Source organism: Loxodonta africana, chromosome 12 (assembly GCF_030014295.1).
Source record: "Loxodonta africana isolate mLoxAfr1 chromosome 12, mLoxAfr1.hap2, whole genome shotgun sequence".
Lineage (NCBI taxonomy): Eukaryota > Metazoa > Chordata > Mammalia > Proboscidea > Elephantidae > Loxodonta > Loxodonta africana.
The window spans coordinates 55,868,618-55,891,418 of NC_087353.1; the positions used below are offsets into that span (position 1 = coordinate 55,868,618).

The window sequence follows — 22,801 nt, forward strand, 5'->3', positions numbered from 1 at the left end:
TTAAAGTGTTGGGTAGAAGATGAAGCTCTTGACGATGATGTTCAGAGGAAACCGGAAGCTGCTAGGTGAGTTACTAAGTGGCCTCAAGGACAAGCCAGGTGCTGGGGAGGAACAGCATGGCGTTGGGCAGCCCTCAGCTGAGAGGCGGCCGCAGGGCCTCTGTGGGGTGCTTGCCCCTCTGCGTCTGGGCTTGCGGTTACTGCCCTCACCCGACCAGGCCTGTGAGCAAATACGCTGGAGACTGGTTTGGACTGGTGAGTCTGGGTGCTGGTGTGCTGAGGGGAGCAGGGTGTGAGCAGGGCGGCAGCAACAGCTTGTTTTGGCTGGAAAACATTCCTGGGAGGGATGGAGAGTAGTCACAGTGAGTGAAGAAGGTCTTCAAAACTCAGTCCCTTGATACAGCCACGCATCATCAGGGTTTGTTTGGTCGTTGTGCGAGTAGTAAAGATTAGTGAGTTGTGAGGACGTGGCTTGAGTGGTTTATTTTTATGTAGGAGACGCATGCTTGTGTGTTTCTGGCTTACTTTATCCTGCCTGTCCAAATTGCACCTACATGTGGGCAGTCTCTGAGCCATGCTTCACAGCCGTGTCCCTGAAGGTGGCGGCCTGGTGCCAGTGGACCCGGCCGCCAACCTGGAGCCACAGGAACTGCCGTGAGGCCGCCTTAGAGGTCTAGAAGGGTGCGCGTGTCCAGTGCACGTGGACTCCTCTAATGTGTGGGGTGACTTTTGTGTTGTCTGGCGTGCAGAAACCTAAAGGACAGCAGCTGTTGTGGGGGCAGAGGCTGGATCTTGGGAAGAGTCCCCTTGCTCAGATGGGCTGGATGAGTGGGGCCTGCTCAGCGACGAGAGTGCAGTAGTCGTTGTAAGTGCATGGCTGGGCGGCCGTGCCCAGGAGTCCATTCCTCCTCAGCTCCTGGGCGAGCGGCCCCCCGGAAGCCCTCTGGCATTTGTGAGAAGCCAAGAAATGTTGATGTGATCGACAAGGCATCGCTTTACTATCAGGTGATCCCGCTTGTATGCATATGGTCCATGGGAACGTCGAGTCACGTGGGAACAGCTGTGTCCCCAAGTTTTCTCATTATGATTTGTTTGCTACTCTGTGTCTTATCTGCAGACTCTTTTCCTACCATGGAGACTGACCACTGCTGTCTGATGGTGGTAGTGAGCACGAGGGTGCCAGGGATCCGCTCCCCCCACCCCCCGCCCCCTGCAGGGATCTGCACTCGACCTTTTTATCTGCGTGTAGACTGTCTTCAGAATCTGATACTTGGCATAGGGCTTGTCCTGTGGCCTGCAACCATTAAAAAATAGAATAGTTTGTGTGTATTGATGAAATTGTGTGATAAACTTGCTTTTCTTTCTGAAACTAGGCTGAAAGTTGCTTCAGGAATTACAGTTGTAAACCAGGGACAATTGCTTGTGTATATAGATAAATTGGTGTTTTTTATTCTTCTTAGAAGAAAAGAGAAATGCATGTCATTAATTGTGGGCAAGGTTCATTTTAATTCTTGCTCTTGTCTTGTGTTTGAGTAAACCTGAGGGCTCAGGGACTCAGAACCCCAGGAGTTCTTGCTGCATTGGCTGTTTCACTTTTCTGCAGAGATGCTTTCTGCAAAACAGCTTCAAAGCTTCCAGGAAAGTGCCTGTGGTGGCGGTGGCCGCAGTTGCTCCGGTGGTCGGGGTAGTGCTGTGTCTCCTCCTGGGGGGCAGCAGGCCGTCCGTCCTCACGGTCACTGTCCCAGAGGCTGCTTCAGAGCCCAGTCAGTGGGGGCCAGTGGAGGGAGAGAGGCTAGCAGCTGCCCAGGCGCATGGAGCTGATGAGGGCTTTCTGACTGAGAGTGCTCTGACTTCTGACCTCTGACCTCACTTGTGGGTCCCATGGCCCACCTCGGAGGAGCTCTTGTCTGTGCTGTGTCCTTGCCCTGTGCTCTCTGGGCCAAAGCTGCTCGGAGCTCCACAGGCTTGAGGTGCAGACTCAGGGTCTGGGTCTGGAAGCCCGTGTTCTGACTTGTGCTGCCAGGGTGCTCTGAGAACAGCCAGGTGCAGAGGAGAGAAGGGCTCAGCAGATGGGAGGAGGCTGTCCCTCCAGTCACACCTCAGTCCCCATCTGTGGGCACCATTGTCCAGACGTAGCCTGTTCAGAGCATTTGCTGCCTATGACAGAGGCACCATCTCAAAGCAGATGCCCCCTGAGTGGGACGTTTCAGAGTTTGCCAGACGGGGGTGGTCCAGACTTCCACCACTATACACGACTCTTCCCATAGTGATGTATTTGACTCTGGGCATCTCAGTACTTGTGTTTGTTTATCTGTAGCTGGAATGCAGATTTTTCTGTTTTTTGTTTTTTCTTAATCAGAGTACCTGCATATTGTAAAAAATTAAAACCGTACTTGTGACCTGACTTCTACCCTTGGTTTGTTTTCCCTGTAAATATTCCAGTCTGTATCTCCAAAACATAAAGCTTCCATTTCAAAAGCATAGCCACGATATCATACAATTTGTATGCATAAAATTAGAACAATTGCTTAATATTCAAAATATTCAGTGTTAAACTTCCAATTGTTTCCACACATTACATAATTTTTTTTTTTTTTAAATGCTGTTTACTTGAATCAGGATCCATTAAAGTTCACGCACTAAGCTTGGCTAATTTGTCTCGTAGATACTGTTTTACTCTATAGCTTCCACCATCTTGACATTTCCCTCCCAGTTTGTTGAGGAACCAGGTCACTTGTCCTTCTGAGTTTTGCAGATCTTGCTGATCGCGCCTCATGGAGTCATTTCATGTGGTCCTCTGTGCTCTGGTTGTTTGTAAGTTGGGAGCTGGCTCTGGCCGCTTGATCTCATTCAGGCAAGTCTGGCCGGGGGAGTGCTGTCCATGCGGAAGCACCCAACCTCAGTCAGCTGTGAGGCCAGCAGCCATTTGTAGCCATGATGGCCTCCATGCACTAATTCAGTAGAGATTGTGGAGTGGTCATAGTCAAATTTCATTCATGAGCTGGAAATTTTAAAGAGAAACTTCCCCTTGTCAGCTTTTTGGTTATCCAGTGGTATCGTTTGTAGAGGAAAAGCAGGATGAATGCTTGCTTCTTTCCCTTTTATTTGCCACTTTTGAAAACTGTGAATTGGTTTACCAGCATTATCCCATGATGACCAGTTTATTAAAAAAAATTATTACCACTATTCCGTGCCATATACAAAATGGATAAGCGACCCGAATGTAAGAGCGAGTTATAATACTCTTCAGAGAAAATGCAGAGGTAAATCTTCATGACCTTGAGTTAGGTGATGGTTTCTTACATATAACACCAAAAGCACAAGCAACAAAAGAAAAAACAGATAACCAGACTCCATCAAAATTAAAAAACTTCTAGGTTGCAAATGATACCATGAAGAAAGTGAAAAGATAAACCACACAGGTGGGGGGCAGTTTTGCAACTCATGAATCTGGTAATGCACTTGTATCCATAAAGTATAAGAACTCTTACAACTCAATAATAAAAAGATAGATAACTCAATTAAAAAGTAGGCAAAGGATCTGAATAGACATTTTTCGAAAAAAGATACACAAATGGCCAATAAGCACATGAAAAAATGCTCAACACTGTTGGCCTTTAGGGAAATGCATATCAAAACTACAATGAGATGTTATTTTATACCACTAGGAAGGCAAAGAATATTGAATGTACCATGGACCGCCAGAAGAACAAACAAATGTCTTGGAAGAAGTATAGCCGGAATGGTTCTTAGAAGCAAGGATGGCGAGACTTCGTCTCACATACTTGTGGACATGTTATCAGGAGGCAACAGTCCCTGGAAAAGAACATCATGCTTGGACAAAAGAGGAAGACCCTTAACGAGATGGACTGACACAGTGGCTACAATGATGGGCTGAAGCATAATAATTGTGAGGATGGCACAGGACTGGGCATTGTTTTATTCTGTTGTATGTAGGGGTTGCCCTGAGTTGGAATCGACTTGACAGCACCCAAAAACAACAACAGGAAGGCTATAATAAAAAAGATAGATAGTAAGTGTTGACAAGGATATGAAGAATTGGAACTGTCCTAACACTGCTAGTGGAAATGTAAAATGGTGCAGCAGCTTTGGAAAATAGTCCGGCAGTTGCTTAAAAGATAAAGCGTAAAGTTAATGTATGACCAAGCAATTCCACTCATACCCAGGAGAAATGTTAAAATGCCCACACAGAAACATATGTACGTGAATTGAAAACACGTTCACACAAAAACATGCACACAAATGCTCATGGCAGCATTTTTCATAACAGCCAAAGAGTAGAAACAACCCAAATGTCCATCAGCTGATGAGCGGATAAACAGCATGTGGTCTGTCCATACAATGGAATATTATTTGGGAATTAGAAGGAGCAAAGGTCTGATACATACCACATCATGAACCTTGAAAGCATTATGCTGAGTGGAAGAAGCTGGTCACAAAGAATGACATCTTGTATGATTCCATTTATATGAAATGTCCAGACCGGGCAGATCCTAGATAGAAAGTGGATTAGTGATTGTCGAGGGCCGAGGGAGGAGAGGCTGAAGGAACGCTGTTTCAGTGTTTGTGGAGACAATCTGTGGGTTTGGTTCTCTATTCCATTGATGTGGTGTCTTACGTTGCATTGTATTTGTTGACCCAACCTTAACGTTTTTGGGATAAATCCCTCTGGTTCACAGTGTATGACCCTTTTTATGTGTTGCTGGATTTGGTTTGCTAGCATTTTGTCCAAAGAGTAAGTCATGTTTTGTGGTATGTGGTTTCTGGGCTTCAGGTGTGGGTAAGGCAGGTAGCTTTTGATGCCCTTGGCTTTAAAGAGAGTTTAGACGTCTTCTGAACTCAAGTATACGCCTTCAAGTCCATCCTTCTCACTGGCTCCTCAGGGTTGACTCAGTCTGTGGTGACCAGGTGGGGTGGACCCAGCACACTGCTTGGTTTTCCCAACCACTTTGAGGCTGGAGATGACAAACCCACCTAAGACCCTTCTTTCAGGTAAACTTCTGTGTGTACTATTGATGAGGCAGTGGCCGTGAGAGGCAGCGCTGGGCTGGGGTTAGGTCTGGTTTCTAATAGCTGGTGAGGTTTGACCTTTGCCTGATCCCTGATCTTACAGGGGGGTAACTAGATGATCTCTGTGGACTTCCTGATGCTCCCTGTCAGGGGTTCTCAGCTTGGGTCTCATAGATGGACAGGGATCCATGAAGCCAGATAGGAGAAAAGGTGCTGACTCTCACCAGCCTTTAGCATTTCTTCCAGTCAGGGATGCAGCAAGTGCCCGTCACCCCAGGAGAACCCACACATGTCCTCATGTGCCATCACAGCTGGCTCGGAGATCTTAAAATGCTGTTTATACCCATCACTGCCTCAAAACAACTGTAGCTACCAGACCTGCTGCTCAGTCTTTTTATTGAATGCATTAATAAAGAACCGTATTAACTGCATCACAGATGTGTTAGTTTGATGTTTTGACACTTGTATTTCTATGTGTTTTACGTTATGCATTTGAGACCTTATTAATTCTGAGAGGGTCATACATGTCATCAGCTGCCAGGAGCATGAGCTCCAGGTGAAGGAGAGAAGGTCCATTCCCAAGGGAGCGGGCTGCATCTCCCCAGGGCCAAAGGCCACCCCAGCTGCTGGGGAAGAGAAAGGGGGCACCCTTGCAGAGCCCTGAGGAGAAAAGGCCGATTTGGGGCCAAGGTTCTGGGCTGGGGCAGGAGGACGAGGGGATGTCACTGGGCTGAAAGGAGCTCTGTGGGGCCGGGACTGGGGGGCTGTCGCTGGGAGAAGGGCCTCTGCCTGGGAATGGAGTGGAGGACAGCAGGGGAGAGCGGGTGTTGTGGAGACACGCAGCCCAGGCCAGTGACTTGGCTGCCGGAAGCCTCAGACAACAGCAGCAGCAGCAAAACCATCTTCATAACACGATGGTTCCCTGCTAAAATGCTTTCACGGGGTGGGGTGTACATCCTTCTAGACTTTTATTTTTGTGCATAATGTAGCTGGCTTTATGGACCATTTTATAGCCAGAATTATTAATGATGCACAGTATACATCTTTCTACATGAAGACATTTTTCTAGAACTTGTAAATACTGGGATTTAGAGAAATAGCACAGAGAGCAGTGCCAAGGACATGAGGCCCACATGGAGGTACCAGCCCCTCGCAGCATGCCGGCAGCCTGCGTTCTTTCCCATGTGGTGTGGCAGGCTCTTCTCTGAGGCTCAGGTACTAGACACGGAGGGCTGGGTCACAGGGCAGGCCCATTCTCTGTGACCTTGAGGCCTACGGGCAAGTGGCTCTCGAAAGTTACACCCTGGTGTACTCCACCTACCGTGCTGTGAGCACAGCTCCCCAAATCCTCACCTGCACTCTGTGCTTTCATCCTGCATGTCTGCCAGTGTCATAGGATATGGATGTCAGGGCCATGAGCTTGACAGCTTTGGATGTGAATTTATCAGTGAAATACTCTACCCAGGATGCGTTTGAGTCGGTTTAGGAAGGTTTATCCTTAAAGACAAATTATTTCCGGAATGTCAAATGGTACAGCCACTTTGGAAATCGATTTGGCGCTTCCTTAAAAAGTTAGAAATAGAGCTACCATACGATCCAGCAATCCCACTCCTTGGAATATATCCTAGAGAAATAAGAGCCTTTACACAATCAGATATATGCACACCCATGTTTATTGCAGCACAGTTTACAATAGCAAAAAGATGGAAGCAACCGAGGTGTCCTATCAACGGATGAGTAGATAAATAAATTGTGGTATATTCACACAATGGAATACTACGCATCGATAAAGAACAGTGAGGAATCTGTGAAACATTTTATAACATGGAGGAACCTGGAAGGCATTATGCTGGGTGAAATTAGTTGCAAAAGGACAAATATTGTATAAGACCACTATTATAAGAACTTGAAAAATAGTTTAAACTGAGAAGAAAACATTCTTTTGTGGTTACGAGAAGGGGGAGGGAGGGAGGGTGGGAGGGGGTATTCACTAATTAGATAGTGGATAAGAACTACTTTAGGTGAAGGGAAAGACAGCACACAGTACAGGGGACGTCAGCACAATTGGACTAAACCAAAAGAAAGTTTCCTGAATAACCTGAATGCTTCAAAGGCCAGCATAGCAGAGGCAGGGGTCTGGGGACCATGGTTTCAGGGGACATCTAAGTCAACTGGCATAATAAAATCTATTAAGAAAACTTTCTGCATCCCACTTTGAAGTGTGGCATCTGGGGTCTTAAACACCAGCAAGCAGCCATCTAAGATGCATCAATTGGTCTCAACCCACCTGGATCAAAGGAGAATGAAGAACACCAAGGACACAAGCTGATTATGAGCCCAAGAGACAGAAAGGGCCACATGAACCAGCGACTACATCATCCTGAGACCAGAAGAACTAGATGGTGCCCGGCTACAACTGATGACTGCCCTGACAGGGAACACAACAGAGAACCCCTGAGGGAGCAGGACAGCAGTGGGATGCAGACCCCAAATTCTCATAAAAAGACCAGACTTAATGGTCTAACTGAGACTGGAAGGACCCTGGTGGTCATGGCCCTCAGACCTTCTGTTGGCCCAGGACAGGAACCATTCCCGAAGCCAAGTCTTCAGACATGGATTGGACTGGACAATGGGTTGGAGAGGGATGCTGGTAAGGAGTGAGCTTCTTGGATCAGGTGGACACTTGAGACTATGTTGGCATCTCCTGCCTAGAGGGGAGATGAGAGGGTGGAGGGGGTTAGAAGCTGGCAAAAAGGACACGAAAAGAGAGAGTGGAGGGAGAGAGCAGGCTGTGTCATTAGGGGGAGAGTAATTGGGAGTGTGTAGCAAGGTGTATATGGGTCTTTGTGTGAGAGACTGACATGATTTGTAAACTTTCACTTAAAGCACAATAAAAATTATTTAAAAAAAAAAAAAAGACAAATGATTTCCAGCCACAGTGTTAAAGGCATTGAGGGAAAGGACAGCTCCATCTGCTTCATAAGGGCTTAGGTGAAAGGGGCTCATTTGTCATGGGGCACGAAGATTTTAAACCTTGGAGTCTTGTCTCCTGTCTGGTGGGGGCTTGCTGGGGTGGAGACAGGCAGTGCTGCTGCTGTCAGGACCTGCTGGTGGAAAAGGTGGTTTCCTTTCAAACTGCACCACTGTGGCAAGAGGGAGGCTAGCACCTGGTTTCAGGTGGAGATGGCTAGTACACGTGTGGAAGGGCTGTGGAAGTCACTGGGGAATCTTGGGTGATGACGCATGTCACGGACTCTTAGAGAAACGATGTGCTGTCTGGGCATCTGGCTCTCAGAGCCTCAGAGCCTGCGGACAAGGCCACTCCACGGGGTGCTGCGGGAGGACAAGGGCTGGCAGCGGGCTGACTTGCGCATGGGCTGCCCTATCGGCTGCCTCTCAGGGAGGGTGGGTCTTCAGGGGTTCTGATGCCACCCAAACCTGAGAGCCTGCCTGTGAACCTGGAGAGACTGCATGGTTGGAGAGGGTAGGATGAAGGGACTGGAGGCTCCTTGGACCCTTGAGTTGGCGCTTATCCTCAAGAAGTGAGCTCCTCCCACCCTGGGGTCCTGCACCTTCCCATATTCCACAAGTGGTACTCACCTGCTCCCTGCATGTCCTTTGCTGGAATGAGCAGACCCCCATGGAGCTTCACTTTGGTGGTGGTGGGGCACAGCTGACCAAGGCTCAGTGGGTGCACCTGGGGCAGGTGGCAGGTGAGGGGGAGGGCCTAGGGGAGGCCGTGGACAGGGGACTTGGAGTATCAGGCCAATGAGGGGTGCCCACTGCTGTGTAGACGAGAACCCGTTACAGTCATACCATCTCAGGGTGTTTGGGGAGGTCATGGTGTTGGAGCTGTGTGTGACCTTACCCCTCTGTCTTCTCTCCAGCCAGGGCCAACTCATTTGTGGGAACAGCCCAATACGTCTCTCCAGAGCTGCTCACAGAGAAGGCGGCCTGTAAAAGGTAATCGCTTTGCCTGCTCTTGTCACAGTGAGAAACCAGTATTGAGGAGCACGCTTTGAAAGAAACTCGAGTTTTGCTTCTTAGCCAGTATCTTTCCTTTAATGCACGTGCCCATGGCAGTCCCCACATGAGAACAACCTGCCCAGGTGTCCACAGGGCCCCCGGGTGAAACCCTCCTGTGGTGGGGCACTACTTACCAGGTTTTCAAAATGTCCCACCCATTACCTCAGAAGGAGCTTTTCCTTGCTTTTAAACTTTATTCTGGAATGAAGCAGCTCTTTAGCATTGACATGGAAAGATCTCCCATGTCCATTCAGTGAACTGAAAGATGCAGACTAGCATGTGTAGTACCTACCTTTTGTGGAAATAAAAGGAGGAGGTCACGTATGTATATTCTATTTGCTTGTGTGTGCATTTAGCATTTTCTAGAAGTATGTATCAGAACCAGGCTGCAGAGGTTTCCTGTGTGGGTAGGGGGGCAGGGTCTGTGAGAGAGCCGTCATTGTTTATCTTTTTATGCTTTTTGACTTTTTTAAAAATGTGATACCTACTCAAAGATTTTTTTTTTCTCATTTAAAAAATTATACCATTCATTGTCAAGAATTCTTGGAAAATCTACAGACTGAAAACAAAAAGCACCCCTAGTCTCCAGGCCCAGGAATAATTGTGGGTAGTAATTTGACATCTTTCCAGTCCTTTATGTGTACACTTTGTATGTGCTTACATAATTCTTATATGACAGAGGCCATCGTGAATAACTAGTTTAACGGTGATGATATAATGAACACTTGCAGTTATTTATAGACTTTTGTAATGCTGTATGGTTTCCCAGCAGATGGCTTTGTCAGAGTTCCTCCAGCTCTTCCCTCACTCTCAGGTGCTGAGATAGTTCTGGGTTATTAGCAAACTTTGGCCTGCCTACCGTGGGCCACGGTCAGTGGTGATGACCAAGGTGGCCCTGGCCTTGCTCCGGCCACGTCCGCAGGTGGCTACCCTGAGCTGTGGCACAAGTGCTGCCCGCCCGGGCCTCTGTTTGGACTTAAAAGTCGAATGCCTTTGTCCAGCTGTCTGAACATTTTACAAGTCTTTAGTACTTAATGCTTTTCAGAAAAGTTATGCTGGCTTCCCCTTTATTTTTTATTGTATTAAAAACCATCCTAAAGGATAAAATACATGCATATGATAAAACATTCCAATAACTCACAGAGGTAGAAAGTTACCAAAAAGCCCTTTGCTCTCGCAGCTCTCCTGTCCAGAAAGAGACCCCAGCCAGCAGCCCCTCCCCTGCCTCTACCCTCACGGGGGGAGTTTCTGTCCTGCCTTTCCTAGCTCCTCTTTTAAACTAGACTAAACAGTATAGAAAGCCAAGCGTGAACACCAGTCACTGACTGAGTGCAAGCTTCTCTTTAACTACCCACTCTGCTGTGACTCAGGTTTCCAGTCCCCCACACTGAGCACCTCGCCCGTTGAGGGCCTGCGGGTCCCAGCCTGGCCTGGCTGCCATCTCTTGCACTTACTTGGACCCCATCCTGTGACTTGGTTTCCAGAAGGCCAGGCTGGGGTGGCCTTGGAGGGTGGCCACTGGAGTGTGGGGCAGAGTTGCATCTTGATGCTTCACAGGGTTGAGCTGGGCGTAGAACACAAAATCAGAAAACCTGGCTATGTTCTGGAAATGATTTAGAGGAAATCAGAGCTGCAGTGTACCTTCTGAGATGTGTAATTAAGATGTTTATAAAGGAGGGGCAGGGTTTTCACCACCAGGCCAAGCAGGGCAAGGTAAGCCTGCTTTTATGCACAGCCTGTGGGTGCTTGGATTCAGCTCCTCTCAACACATGTTTACATTGGCATCCTGAGGGTCAGCACTGAGGGGGTGAGGGAATTAGAGTGTATCCATAACGCTGCCAACCTTCTCATGACATGGGCAAGTTCTTGCAGCTCTCTCTCCCCTCTGTCTTTCTCCCTCTCCAGAGCGTGCTCTCTCTCTTTCAGTTGCTCTCTTTCCCTCTTGTGCTCTCTCTCTCCCTCTTTCTCTCCTCGCACTCTCTCTTGCTCTTTCTCTGTGCCTCTCCCTCTCTTATCCTCCTCCTTGCTCTGTCTCTTTCCTTCTCTCTCTCTTACTCTCTCCTCTATCTCCACCTCTCACTCTCTCCCCCCTCTTTCTCTCCCTCTGTCTCTCCCTGTTTCTCTATGTCTCGCTCCCTCTGCACTGATGGAGGTGCTGAGCTGTGGCCCCCCACAAGCGATCATCACTGGAGTCCATGTTGGGACTGTCCTAGCTCCCCCGCCCCTGCTGTCTCCGAGAACAGGCATGTGAGGAGGTTGGGGGGCCCCTGCTGGAAGGGGCGAAGTGAGGGACTGCAGGGGCAGCTGTCTGTGGGTGCTTTCGGCCCAGACCCAGGAGGCCCCCTCTCTGGAACGGGCCAGGGCAAGTCCCCCTGCCAAGTCATTGATTTTCCAGGAGAGGAGGCTGGGGGCTGAGGCAGTGTGGGTGACAGTACCCAGAACCGAAGTGACCCTGCTGGTTGTTCATGTTTTACAAATGTCCTTTTTCTTTGTTTTTCCTCCACCCTAAAGTTCAGACCTTTGGGCCCTTGGCTGCATAATCTACCAGCTTGTGGCAGGACTCCCACCGTTCAGAGCAGGGTAAGAGACTCCAGGCACTGTGTACAGTGATTGCAGCCGCCGACATGACTCCAGAGAGGGAGGGACTGAGGGTGGGAGGTCGGTGCCACCTGGGAGTGTGTGTGACTTTTGCAGCGACGCTGAACTCCAGCCTGGAGCGTTGTGGGCAGCTGTGTGAGTGAGCACGTGGCAGGGAAGGGACAGTGGTCACCACACTGAGGGGCTGAAAGGACCCCACCAGGAGTGACTGCTTTTTTTATTTTGCAGAAATGAGTATCTTATCTTCCAGAAGATCATTAAGTTGGAATATGACTTTCCAGAAAAATTCTTCCCCAAGGCCAGAGACCTTGTGGAAAAGCTTTTGGTAAATATTCTGAATTTCTTCTCAGCCCCTGCGTCTCTCTGCTCCTGTGTGCAGAGCAGGTCTCCTGGAGCCCCCTGTGTCTGATGGCATGCGCCTTCAAGTTGATAGTGATCGTGGATAGGCTCGTTCCTGACGTCTCATCCCAGAATGAGTTCTTTTCCGTTTCCAAGTCCCTGGTCCTGACCACTTTGCGTTTGGTCATCCGTTGCGATACAGCACTGGAATGCTGATGCTGGAGCAGGGGGCTTGTTAAGGTAGAGTCACCTGGGAAAGACACGTTGGTTTACGTTCTAGAAACGGAAGTGTCTGACTATGGTGTGCTTTTGACCCTGGAGAGGGAGAGGATGGCCCAATGCAGTCTGGTGGAGACAGAAAGCTCCGATCACCTTCCTCCTTACCCTTGGCGGGGAAGGGGCTGGTCCTCGTGGGAGCTGGTGGCAGCGGGTCACTGGGGAGGAGACCACTCAGCAGGTGTTGGCGGTCAGGTGCTGGTGGTACACATGGGTGCGTCATTCCACGTCCGTGTGAGGCACTATTCAGGCCAGTTACTTGTGCCCTGGTTATCCAGGCCAGCAAGTTAGGTTTTCCACTGTATTTTAAGAATACAGTCACAAGGTTGTGATTCATTTTCTCCTAAGAGGAAAGTGAGATACGGAGGGACCCTGGGGGCTGACCCAGGCCTCCCCCAGCCCATGGCGGGGAGGGGACAGTCAGGGGCCCTTGCTATCTCCGGGCAAGAATTGAGCAAGATTCCTCAAAATCATTTTCGATGCCAGAATGGCCTTTTAACCCGGCCTGCCCTGTCTTCACCTCTGTCAAAGGTCTTAGATGCCACGAAGCGATTAGGCTGTGAGGAGATGGACGGTTACACGCCTCTGAAAGCCCACTCGTTCTTCGAGTCTATCATATGGGAGAACCTGCACCACCAGACACCCCCAAAGCTCACGGCCTACCTGCCAGCGATGTCCGAGGACGATGAGGACTGCTACGGGAACGTATGCAGCAGTGGGGGGTGGGGGTGAGCCCTGCGTGTGAGGGCTTGCTGTGCACAGGGCGCTCACGAGGGCAGGTGTGCTGGCACTGAGGCACCTCTCTCGCTCCCTCTCACAGTATGACAACCTCCTGAGCCAGTTCGGCTGCATGCAGGTATCCTCATCATCCTCGTGCCACTCCCTATCAGCCCCAGAGCCAGGCCTCCCACAGCGCTCTGGCAGCAACATCGAGCAGTACATCCACGACCTGGATTCGAACTCTTTTGAACTGGACTTACAGTTCTCTGAGGATGAGAAGAGGTTACTGTTGGAGAAGCAGGCTGGTGGGAACCCTTGGTAAGGACTTACCTGCACGTAGAATGGTGGAGGGTACCTCCCCTTATGGTGAGCACAGAGACTCAGGCCGCCGTGCCCTCCTTGCTGCTGCCTGTGAGTGTTTGGCAGCCCGTTAGACTTCCAGGACTGCCACTAATGCGCCCCAAGGAGGATTCGTGGGTGCAGTTGGGGGTGTGTCGGGGGGAGGGGGAATGGGCTGGGAGCTCCAGTCCTCGTTCTGCCCCTGCTTCATCAGGCAAGGCCCTTGACCTGGCATTCCAGGTATGTCTGTTGCTTCACCTGGATCAAAATACTCACTGCCCTGTGGTTAGACACTTGGAGGCGTTTCCAAGTTTTTGCTGCTGTAAATAATTCTTTGCACAGTCTTTCCCCACTTGTCTGATTCTTTCTTTTAAGATGAAGTTGCTGGGGTGGTGGCTGGGAGTGAGGGTGGCCTGGTAAGGCGTCGGGATTTGTGTCAGCAAGATGTGCCTGGGAGCCCATGTGCCCAGCAGTCTGGCCATCTGTGAGTGCTTGGGTGCAGTGAGCTGGGCTCATGACTGTTGAGGCTGACATCTTGGGTGCTCACTGGCCATGTGAGGTACTTGGTATCCTTTAAATATTTCTCTTTTTGTATGTTATGTGTTTTTTTCAACAATTAATGTTTAAGAGCTACATATATAAAGCATATTTCTCCTTTGTTGTATATTTTGCAAATGTTTTTCTTTATCTCTTTAGTCTGTTGATGCTAGGTGTTTTTTCTGGAGGGTATGGAAATTGCAAACTGTGAAGAAGGCAGACCTGTGTATGTTTTTGACTTAATCTTTCTATCCTGGGCGCATTCGAAAGGGCTTCCCCGGGTCCATTATTCACTGGGCTTTTCTTCAGCATTTTCCTGTGTTCGCTGTTTGCACAGGCAGAGCGCTGGCCAAGGCAGGTGTGGAGGGTGGGTGCGCGGGGGAGGGGGTGCGCTTGGATAGAAGGGTGCAGGGAGATGTAGGGAGAAGGCAGGAAGTACTTCTGGCTTGGGCAGGAGAGCAGACGCAGATAACTTAGGAGAGGACATGTGGGGGAGGAGAGAGGAGGGCCAACCAGCGCGAGGCGCAGGGAAAGAGGCAACAAGCAGGGAGAAAACTAGGATGTTGCCAGACTCTAAAAAGTGGGTACTGATGCCAGCCGACAGAGTCTCCAATTGTAGGGGGCTTAAATTTGTCTTTTGCATCAGTATTTCCTAATGTGATGTTACTGGCGATGCTAACATACACTGCGGTGGGGAGGGGGTGGAGTTTGGGCCGCCTCAGTTTGAGAAATGCTGGGCCGAACGGCTCTGTCCAGGCGTGTGGTGGTGGGGGGCATGTGGGGACAGGGGGCACACAGGGTTGGGGAATGGGAGCTGCGTGAGGGCATGGGGCACAGGAGCATCCTGTGCGCACGCGCACCGGGGTCCCCAGAAAGCTCACAGCCTTGATAGCCCCGTGGGGTACAGTTCTACTCTGACACACTTGGGGGTGCCATGTGTTGGAGTGGATGCCACGGCAACTGGTTAATGCTTTAGAGGGGGCAGGTGTTTTCCTCAGGAGAGTGGGAATGCCCTTTTGAAATTAAAAATTTCAATAATTCCTTTAAGCAGTTCAGTTTTTCCAAGTAGATAAATAGCTTGAAAGCTGCTGGAAGCTAACTGGTTAATTAGCTAAATGAGTAGACTCTGGTGTTTATACTGATAGCCGAGCTGCCCTGGCCTGTCTCTGGCCTCTCTGGGTTTGCCCAGCCACTGGGTCTGGTCAGGAGTCTGCTGGCATCCAGTTGGCTTTGCAGCCTCAGCTGAGGAGGTGAGGGTGGTGGGGCTGTGTGTGTCAAAGAGGGTGCTCATGCAAGGGGGCTGATGTCGGTCAGGATGAGGTCCTTACGCTGCGGCGTGAGGAATGTTCTGTTGCTGAAGCATTACTGTGGCTCCAGTTTTTCTAGAATAAACAGTCCTGCTGGGACATCTCTGCTCCTTATCCCTCACCCCTTAGGATGGGTTTCTGGACAGGAGAAGCCTCCTCAGAGAGCCCTCATTTCAGGGCCACCATAGCTGGGCAAGAACAGCACTTAGCCAGAGTCCACTCAGTGTTATCCGAGCACCAGTGCACCCCAATCCCAACAGATGACAAGTGGGGCTCTATGTCATTTCTTTTTTGAGGGCCATTGAGAAGCTTCTCGCTTTACCTAATTCCTCTCTTGGGAGTGTACCCAGATTTCTGTGGCAGCTCTAGGCCTTCCAGGTCACTCTGTAGACAGTCTGCAGAGTGCACATGCCGACCCTATGTGAGTTGAATATGCTGAAAATCTTTCCCGACTTGCTTGCCTATATTTGTTTTTATGTCGTCATGTCTGCTGCCCTATATTTGGTGATTTGTTTTGCTTTAAGCTTAGAGAGTAATCCCTCCTGTTTAGGCTTAAAAAATATCTAGTTCTCTTTTTTTTCTAGTTTTTCTTTTGTTCAATTTCTAAAACCCTCTCGTTTATCCATCTGGCACTTACATTGCTACATGTGAAAGCTGAGGCCCCAGAGGTCCCCTGTGACCCTCTGTCCCCGTGCCTTTGCGGCTGCTCTGGAGGTCCACACCTGACAGAGTGGCTCAGCCACAGCCAGCAGCAGCCACTAGATGGGCTTAAGTTGACCCTTCCCCTCACACCTGACTGTCCCCCAGGATAATTAAATATAGTATGAGATACATTTATAATATAAAATATAAGATAAGTGCCTTACCAGGATTAATTTGTGACTCTTCCTTTACTGAGTTCACATGTAGCCGGGCCTGTCTGTGATCAGCTTTCTGTTCCGTGCATTTTTGTGCCTTCCGTGCAGTGCAGCTGGCCCCCCTCACTGGACCCCTTTTCAGAAATCTCCTTGGTGCTCTCACCTGTTTATTCTTCTAGCTGAACTTCAGAGTTGCTTTGTCAAGTTCTATAAAACAAATTGGATTAAACCCATAAAAACAAATCCAGGAAGAACAATTGTCTTTATAATGTCCCCTCTCCTGCCAGGGAGGTGGCCTGTCTCTGTCCAGCCTTGCTTTCTGTTTGTTTGGGTTTGTTTTCGAGTGTCTAAGTCAAGTATCACTGTCTTCCTAATGGAGGTCACAGCACATTTCTCGTAAGTTCTTCTTAGTTCTTAAGATTTGCACTGCTTGTGTCAGGGTCACTTGCAGCTGGCCCCTCAGTATGAGACCCCCAGCACTCTGAGCACAGGTGTGGGGCCCCACCAGCTCTGCTGACCAGGCCTTGCTCAGTAGGTAAGGATGGCTTAGGCTTTGGGTCAGTCTTTTTACACGAGCTGCCAGTCCCCAGTCCCACGGGAGCTTGTGAATGGTTGGAGAAAGAATTCCTTTTCTTTGTTTTTCCAGTGACATGGCAATCATCTTAGGCCTTTTTCACTTATACATAGCCAAAACCAAACGCACTGCCGTCGGGTTGGTTTTGACTCATAGTAAGCCTATAGGACAGAGTAGAACTGCCCCATAGGGTTTCCAAGGCTATAATCTTTATGGAAGCAGACTGCTGCTACATCTTACTCCTGCCGGGTAGGCTGGTAGGTTTGGACCACCAACCTTTTAGTTAGCAGCCCAGCACTTAACCACTGTGCCAGCAGGGCTCCTTTTTAGTTATATAACATAATATCTCTATAGGAGAACTCAGGTCAGGAATTTTGGTAAAATCAAAGGAACATAAAGCAGTAACAGTTGGCTCTAACTAGAAAAAGTAACCTACGGACATCAAAGCACCACCTTTATAATCATAAAGCAGTGAGGTGTACTTCCTTCCTTGGGACATGAACTCACGTGCACTGAACCAGAGACTGCATTGGGAGCTTCCCCTGCACAGCCCTGCCTTATTTGAATGCCATTGCTTTGTTGCTGTGGTAAAAAGGCCAGGTGGGAAGTTCTTAGGCCAGTTCCGACTCTGGCCTTCTAGGGGTTTGTGATTCTAAACCGCTCTGTAGACTCAGAGCCTGAATGGGGATCTAGCTCAGTGCGGGTTAAGAACAGCATTCTGCGTGCTGGGGGTGGTTCCCAGCAGCACCCACCCTTCAGTGGGTCTGAGGTGACAAATGAGGGTGGCTCCAGCTCAGCTCTGTGGCTCCGGTTTCCAAGTGACAAGCGATACTGGGTGATGGTTCCAGTGTCTAGTCTCTAGACCAAATCCTGAAGAGAAACTCTAACGCAAATGGGTGCTTTCGTGCTAAGTCACATTTTGGGTTTTCTCACCTGATTAAAGCGGGGCTTGAGCAGCAGAGGAGGAGAGCTGGGTGAGTGCAGACTTCATGTGGGGGTTGTTTACAGGGTGTGTGGGGGGGGTGGTTTTGGTAAGAGAGTGGCTTTAGCTGTGGAGGGGCGTTGACCATTGGGGGAGTGTTGACCGTAGAGGGGGAGCGTTCACTGCAGGGGACATCGATCGTGGGGGCTGTTGACGGTGGGGTGGGGGCTGGGGGCTGTTGAAGAATTTCTGTCCAACACCCTCCATGAATTTCTCATTCTTGTTTTCTTCTCTATATAGGCACCAGTTTGTAGAAAATAACTTAATACTAAAAATGGGTCCAGTAGATAAGCGGAAGGTAAGTCCGCCACTGCCCCTGGGGTGAATGCACACTCTAGCACTGACTGGGAACAGGTCTTCGCCAGCTCTGGTGCACTGCTAGTTCAGTGCCTTCATTCTGGTTCACCTTTTAGATATGGTCTCTGGATTTAATAGTGAGAGGACATGTGGGGACACAGCCTGTCAAACCCACATGGGAGGCAGTGCTTAGAGTCCTGAGCAGGGCTCTGTGTCCAGGGGAATGGCCTTCCCTGCTGCAGGCCATTGGGCCAAGGCCACCATGCTGGCTAGGCAGATAGCCTAGTATTTCACTGGACTTGTTTTGCACGAGTTGTTAATGTTGTGCTTTATGGAGATGCAAATGGAGCAGAGTTCTCAAAAAATACTAGGCTTCCCAAATCTCCTGCCTGTGTGACCCTGCTGAACCTCAGCCACCCTGTGCCCTCCAGCCAAGGCAAGACCCGCCCCCTCAGCATGAGCAAGGGTGGAGGAGATGCTGCAGATGCTGTTTGAGCAGCCTCTCAGCCAGGGGCTGGGTAGCGCTCCCTGTGCCCGGGACTACCTGAAGGGGGTGCTACCCCTGGGGAAGCATTAAGTGCAATCGGCACCCACTTCTGAGCTTTATAACCGGGCCTTTTCTTTTTCAGGGTTTATTTGCTCGCCGACGACAGCTACTGCTCACAGAAGGGCCACATCTATACTACGTGGATCCCATCAACAAAGTCCTGAAAGGGGAGATCCCATGGTCACAGGAGCTCCGACCAGAGGCGAAGAACTTTAAAACCTTCTTTGTTCACACAGTGAGTGTGCTCCCGAGGGCCCTCCTGAAGAGCAGGCTGTTGGAGTGCTCTGACCCGAGGGGTGGCTGAGTTCAAGGGCGTGTGTTCCCCTGGCCCATGGCCTCCTCATTAATGGCTCAGGCCTGAGTCGGTCTGGGAGTTTGGGGGTGCACTAGGGATCTGTAGGCACATTCTCTTGCGAATTTAATTTAGGAGGAATGAAGAGTTCACCCTGCAGTGTCTGGCAGCAAGTCGAGGCTGCCTCTCTGTGCCTCTGCCCTTAGGCTATAGGTTTTCTTTGGTGGGTGGTCCTCTAGGAGCATTAAACTCTTCCTGCCTTGCAGCCTAACCGGACGTACTACCTGATGGACCCAAGCGGCAATGCTCACAAGTGGTGCAAGAAGATCCAGGAGGTGTGGAGGCAGAGGTACCAGAACCAGCCGGACGCTGCTGTGCAGTGACATGCCATGGCCAGGTGGCACTCGCTGCCAGGACATGTGCCCCATGAGGGCTCGCCGCCACGTCACCAGGACTCTCCTAGACCACCTGCTGGAACCTCAAGGGGAGAGCAGACGTCGGACACCTTGCAGCTTTCTTACTTAAGAGAAAAGAAGAAAAAACCAACAACACAGAGAACAAAACCAATAACAGACATGCAGGAATTCAGGGTTGCTTTGCTCACTCTGTGCTTCTGTGGAGGCTCCACCCACTCTCGCTTGCGCGGACCCCGCTTCGTGCATGGTGTCTCATTCCCTCTGCAGACTAGTGGGCCGACCTGCATCCCAGCTTCTCCCCATGTCAGTCAGCTGAGGCCCCACTCCTCGACCCACCCCCTGAGTGCTGGTCCTGCATGGGCCTTCTGTGTTACCACCAGTCCTTTCACAGGCAGCTGTGGCACACTGTGCTGGAGGACAGTTGTCAGTGCAGTCGTTTGTGCTCTCTGCCTGTGCCCTCACTTCCGGCCCAGCCTGACCCCATGCAGACCAGGCTGCAGGGTCCCTGTGGTCCTGGCCCTCATTATGTGGGGTCAGATGCCATGGGGTGAGGTGGGAACGCAGGTTGTCAGGAAGTGGTCAGATCTCAAACCAGGGAACAGCGTGGCTTGGAAGGGAAGGAGCCCTGTCATGGTGAGCCTGACTGGCACAACCCTGGTCATGTTACAGGTGGCCCCTGCAAGCCACCTCATGGCCTGGGGACAGTGAGACGTCTGGTCCCTCCCCCGTCTGTTGAAAAAGCGTTAATGTGGCTCCGCATTGGTTAAGCATGGCTGAGAGGAGCCTGGGGTCCAGCAGGTATAGCCATGCCCTTTTCCTGTGCTGCTGTGGCCACTTGTTCTGGGCAGCCTGACACCCAGCTTCTTATCTCACATGGGGCTGGCCACTCGTCCTGTAAAGAGCCAACGTTGTCTGGAAGGAAGTGTTTTCCACTCACCATTGCATGAAAGAGGCGAGAACCCCCACCCCCAACATACACCTATTCCTGAGTATACCTGGTCTGAACCCTGCACACACCTGTACCTGTGTATACCTGGTCTGAGCCGTGCATACACCCGTTCCTAAGTACACCTGGTCTGAACCTCACACACACCTGTACCTGAGCATACCTGGCCTGAACCTCACACACACCTGTACCTAAGTACACCTGGCCTGGCTCCCTCTTCCCGTTTTCAGGTTGTTACGTGTGTACTGGTGTTGTACACACGGTCCAGAACTTGTCGGCTATTTTATTCTTTGCCCTGCTCAGGTGGAGAGGACTCTCGGTGGTCTAGCAGACTCGGCCAGTCCTTCCTTTCCCTGCCCCAGGTTGTCCCCATAGGGCAGCCCTTGACACCACCACGTTCACAGTCGGCTCCCAGACATGGCTCTGAGTTCAAAGTCCCACGGGATAAGAACTTTGCATTTCCCCTAGATTTTCACAAAGTGGCAGGAGCAAAAGGCTCAAATAGAAAAAGTTCCCACTCCCCCACTCCCTGTCTGGAATGAGCCACCTCTGGCCCTGGGTATCAGGCCAGGCCCACAGTGAGGGAAGGTTTCCCTCTCAAGCACCTCGCTGGGCTGTAGGGGAGGTGGCCGTCACACTGGCCTCTGCCCCTCTGGCAGCCCCACTACCTCCTGGGCTTCACCGACATGCTCCCACACAGCCTGAGGCTCAGAAACAGGGTCCTGGTGAAGCTTGTGGCACACAGAGCTGTGCATACTGCCCTTTGCCTGAGCTGATGAGCACTGTCTGTCTCTAGGCCATTCTTTCCTTCCACCCGTAAGCCCTTTTCCTCTTGCTGTTTTTGAAGGTCCACACTTGCTGTTTCTTGTTCATGTCAACCTGCATTTTATCCAGCCCCTCCCTGAAGCCATAGCTCTGGCACACAGGTGCCTTACGTTCTCATGTGTATACTTGCATGTCTATGTGCATGGATGCACATGCATGGAAAAATAAAAGTGGCTGTTACCTAGGTATAACAGATTCAGGATGCGTGTGTCAGAGCGGGCAGGAACGTTCCCAAAGTCTGAGCAGTGGGCAAGGAGAGTGCAGGGGCAGCTGGCTAAGATGAGGATGTCCCCTGCCTTCTTGTGGACCGTGGAGGGCCATGTGCAGTGCCTGTGGACCCCAGGTCATCCCATCCCTGGTGGGTAGTGATGCTGTGAGGCTGCTGCCTCGCGCCTGCTAAAGATATCTTTGGAAAAGGTGGCTGGCGGGAGCTTCTTCACCTGCCCCAGCGTTCTTCCTGGACCACTCTGTGGCATTTGTGGCCCAGGCCTGGTGGAATTGCAGAGGAGACAGCACATGGTACAGACCCCCAGGGCTCTCCAGGGGCTCCGGGCAATGCTGTGCTCTCTTAGAGCCCACATTGGTCTTCTAAAGTCAACTGGAGGCTTGCCGCCAGAGGAGACTGCTGTGAACATTTGGGTGTAGGTCTTGCCAGGTGTCCCCACACACATTGGTTTGCTTTGCTGACCAGCCTGGGATCTTACAACATAGATTGTTTTGCACCCAGTGTCTGCCCATGTCATAAACAATTTTTCAAAAACATGTTTTTAATGATTGTAGAGTTTATGGTTGTGAATTTCATCACGATCTACTTGACCTGCTGTGACACACTTAGGTGGTTTTGTTTTCTCACTATTTGGATAACGCTGTGATGAATAGCCTTATAAACCTTTGATTTTGACTGATTTTTTTTTTTTCTCCCTGTAGCTTCCAAGAAGTGGTATTTTTGGGTTAAAGAGTTTGCTCATTTTAAAAGTATTCTTTCTCGCTCTCTTCTTGATCCGATGCCTCGCTTCTCAGAGTCCCAGGAACACCCTCATCAGTTCTGTCCTGCAGAGTTCAAACATAAGTTTCCGTAAGCCAGATGTTCCAAAAAAAGTTTGAATAAGCCCGCTTTATTTATTTTATTTTTAAATGCTAAAAGTCATTGCTGCAATCCATCTGTGACAGGTTTTTCTGAAAGCCGTTCTCCTTGCTTTCATTGGCAGAGTCTGGCTGTGCCTGCATGCAGGTTCTCTCCCCGCTGCTCTCGCTTCACGTGCTCGGCGAGCTTTTCAGAATCTTGTACTTGGTGTCCACAATGGTACTGAATTTATATCTGCACAGTCAGCAGAGATATAAGTTGTTGAACTGGTCTTGCCACATGCTTAGTGGGTGATTTGTTATTACACATATTGACTCAAAGTGTGTCGGTCCACTTGGAATCAGAAGAGCCTTTATGCTCAAAAAAAGAAACCATGTAGACTGGTGGGGTTTTACAGAAGTGTACTTGAGCCTCCAGTCTTTGAATTGTGAGATTTGGTCAGAACGTTTCAGCGGTCCAGTGGAGCACAGCAGCCCAGTCGTTTTTGCATTTTCAGATGTGGTTGCCCTGGCTGGTATGAATATATGTGCCTTCTCTGTCCCCTCCTGCCCACAGTGCTGAAGGTTGCCTGGTTGCCTTCAAGGCCAGACCATCCAATTTGGTTTCATTCTTAATTTTTCGACTTTGTATGTGTGTGTGTGTGTGTGTGTGTGTGTGTGGCCGTGTGGGAGGGGGGCATAGATCCTGACTGTAAATGTGCATGCCACGTTTATCTGTGCGCCATGCTCAGTGGCACTTAACTCCACCAGAGGCTATGATTGAGTTGTACAGAGTTAGGTCTCCTGCCCTCCTTATGCCCTGAGTCCTCT

The 22,801-nt window shown here is 50.1% G+C and overlaps 1 protein-coding gene across 4 annotated transcripts in view; it reads left to right on the top strand.

Moving 5' to 3' along the window:
* Window positions 1-21,806, top strand: part of PDPK1 (3-phosphoinositide dependent protein kinase 1) — a 71,530-nt gene extending 49,724 nt beyond the window's left edge. For all 4 annotated transcript variants that reach the window (XM_010597389.2, XM_064295406.1, XM_064295405.1 and 1 more), the window contains exons 7-14: window positions 8,918-8,993; window positions 11,568-11,636; window positions 11,883-11,979; window positions 12,801-12,974; window positions 13,090-13,307; window positions 17,826-17,883; window positions 18,512-18,664; window positions 18,988-21,806. In XM_010597389.2, coding sequence (XP_010595691.1) covers window positions 8,918-8,993; window positions 11,568-11,636; window positions 11,883-11,979; window positions 12,801-12,974; window positions 13,090-13,307; window positions 17,826-17,883; window positions 18,512-18,664; window positions 18,988-19,104 — 962 coding nt within the window. In that variant the 3' untranslated portion in view covers window positions 19,105-21,806. The remainder of the gene's footprint in view (window positions 1-8,917; window positions 8,994-11,567; window positions 11,637-11,882; window positions 11,980-12,800; window positions 12,975-13,089; window positions 13,308-17,825; window positions 17,884-18,511; window positions 18,665-18,987) is intronic.
* The last annotated feature ends 995 nt before the right edge of the window (window positions 21,807-22,801 follow it).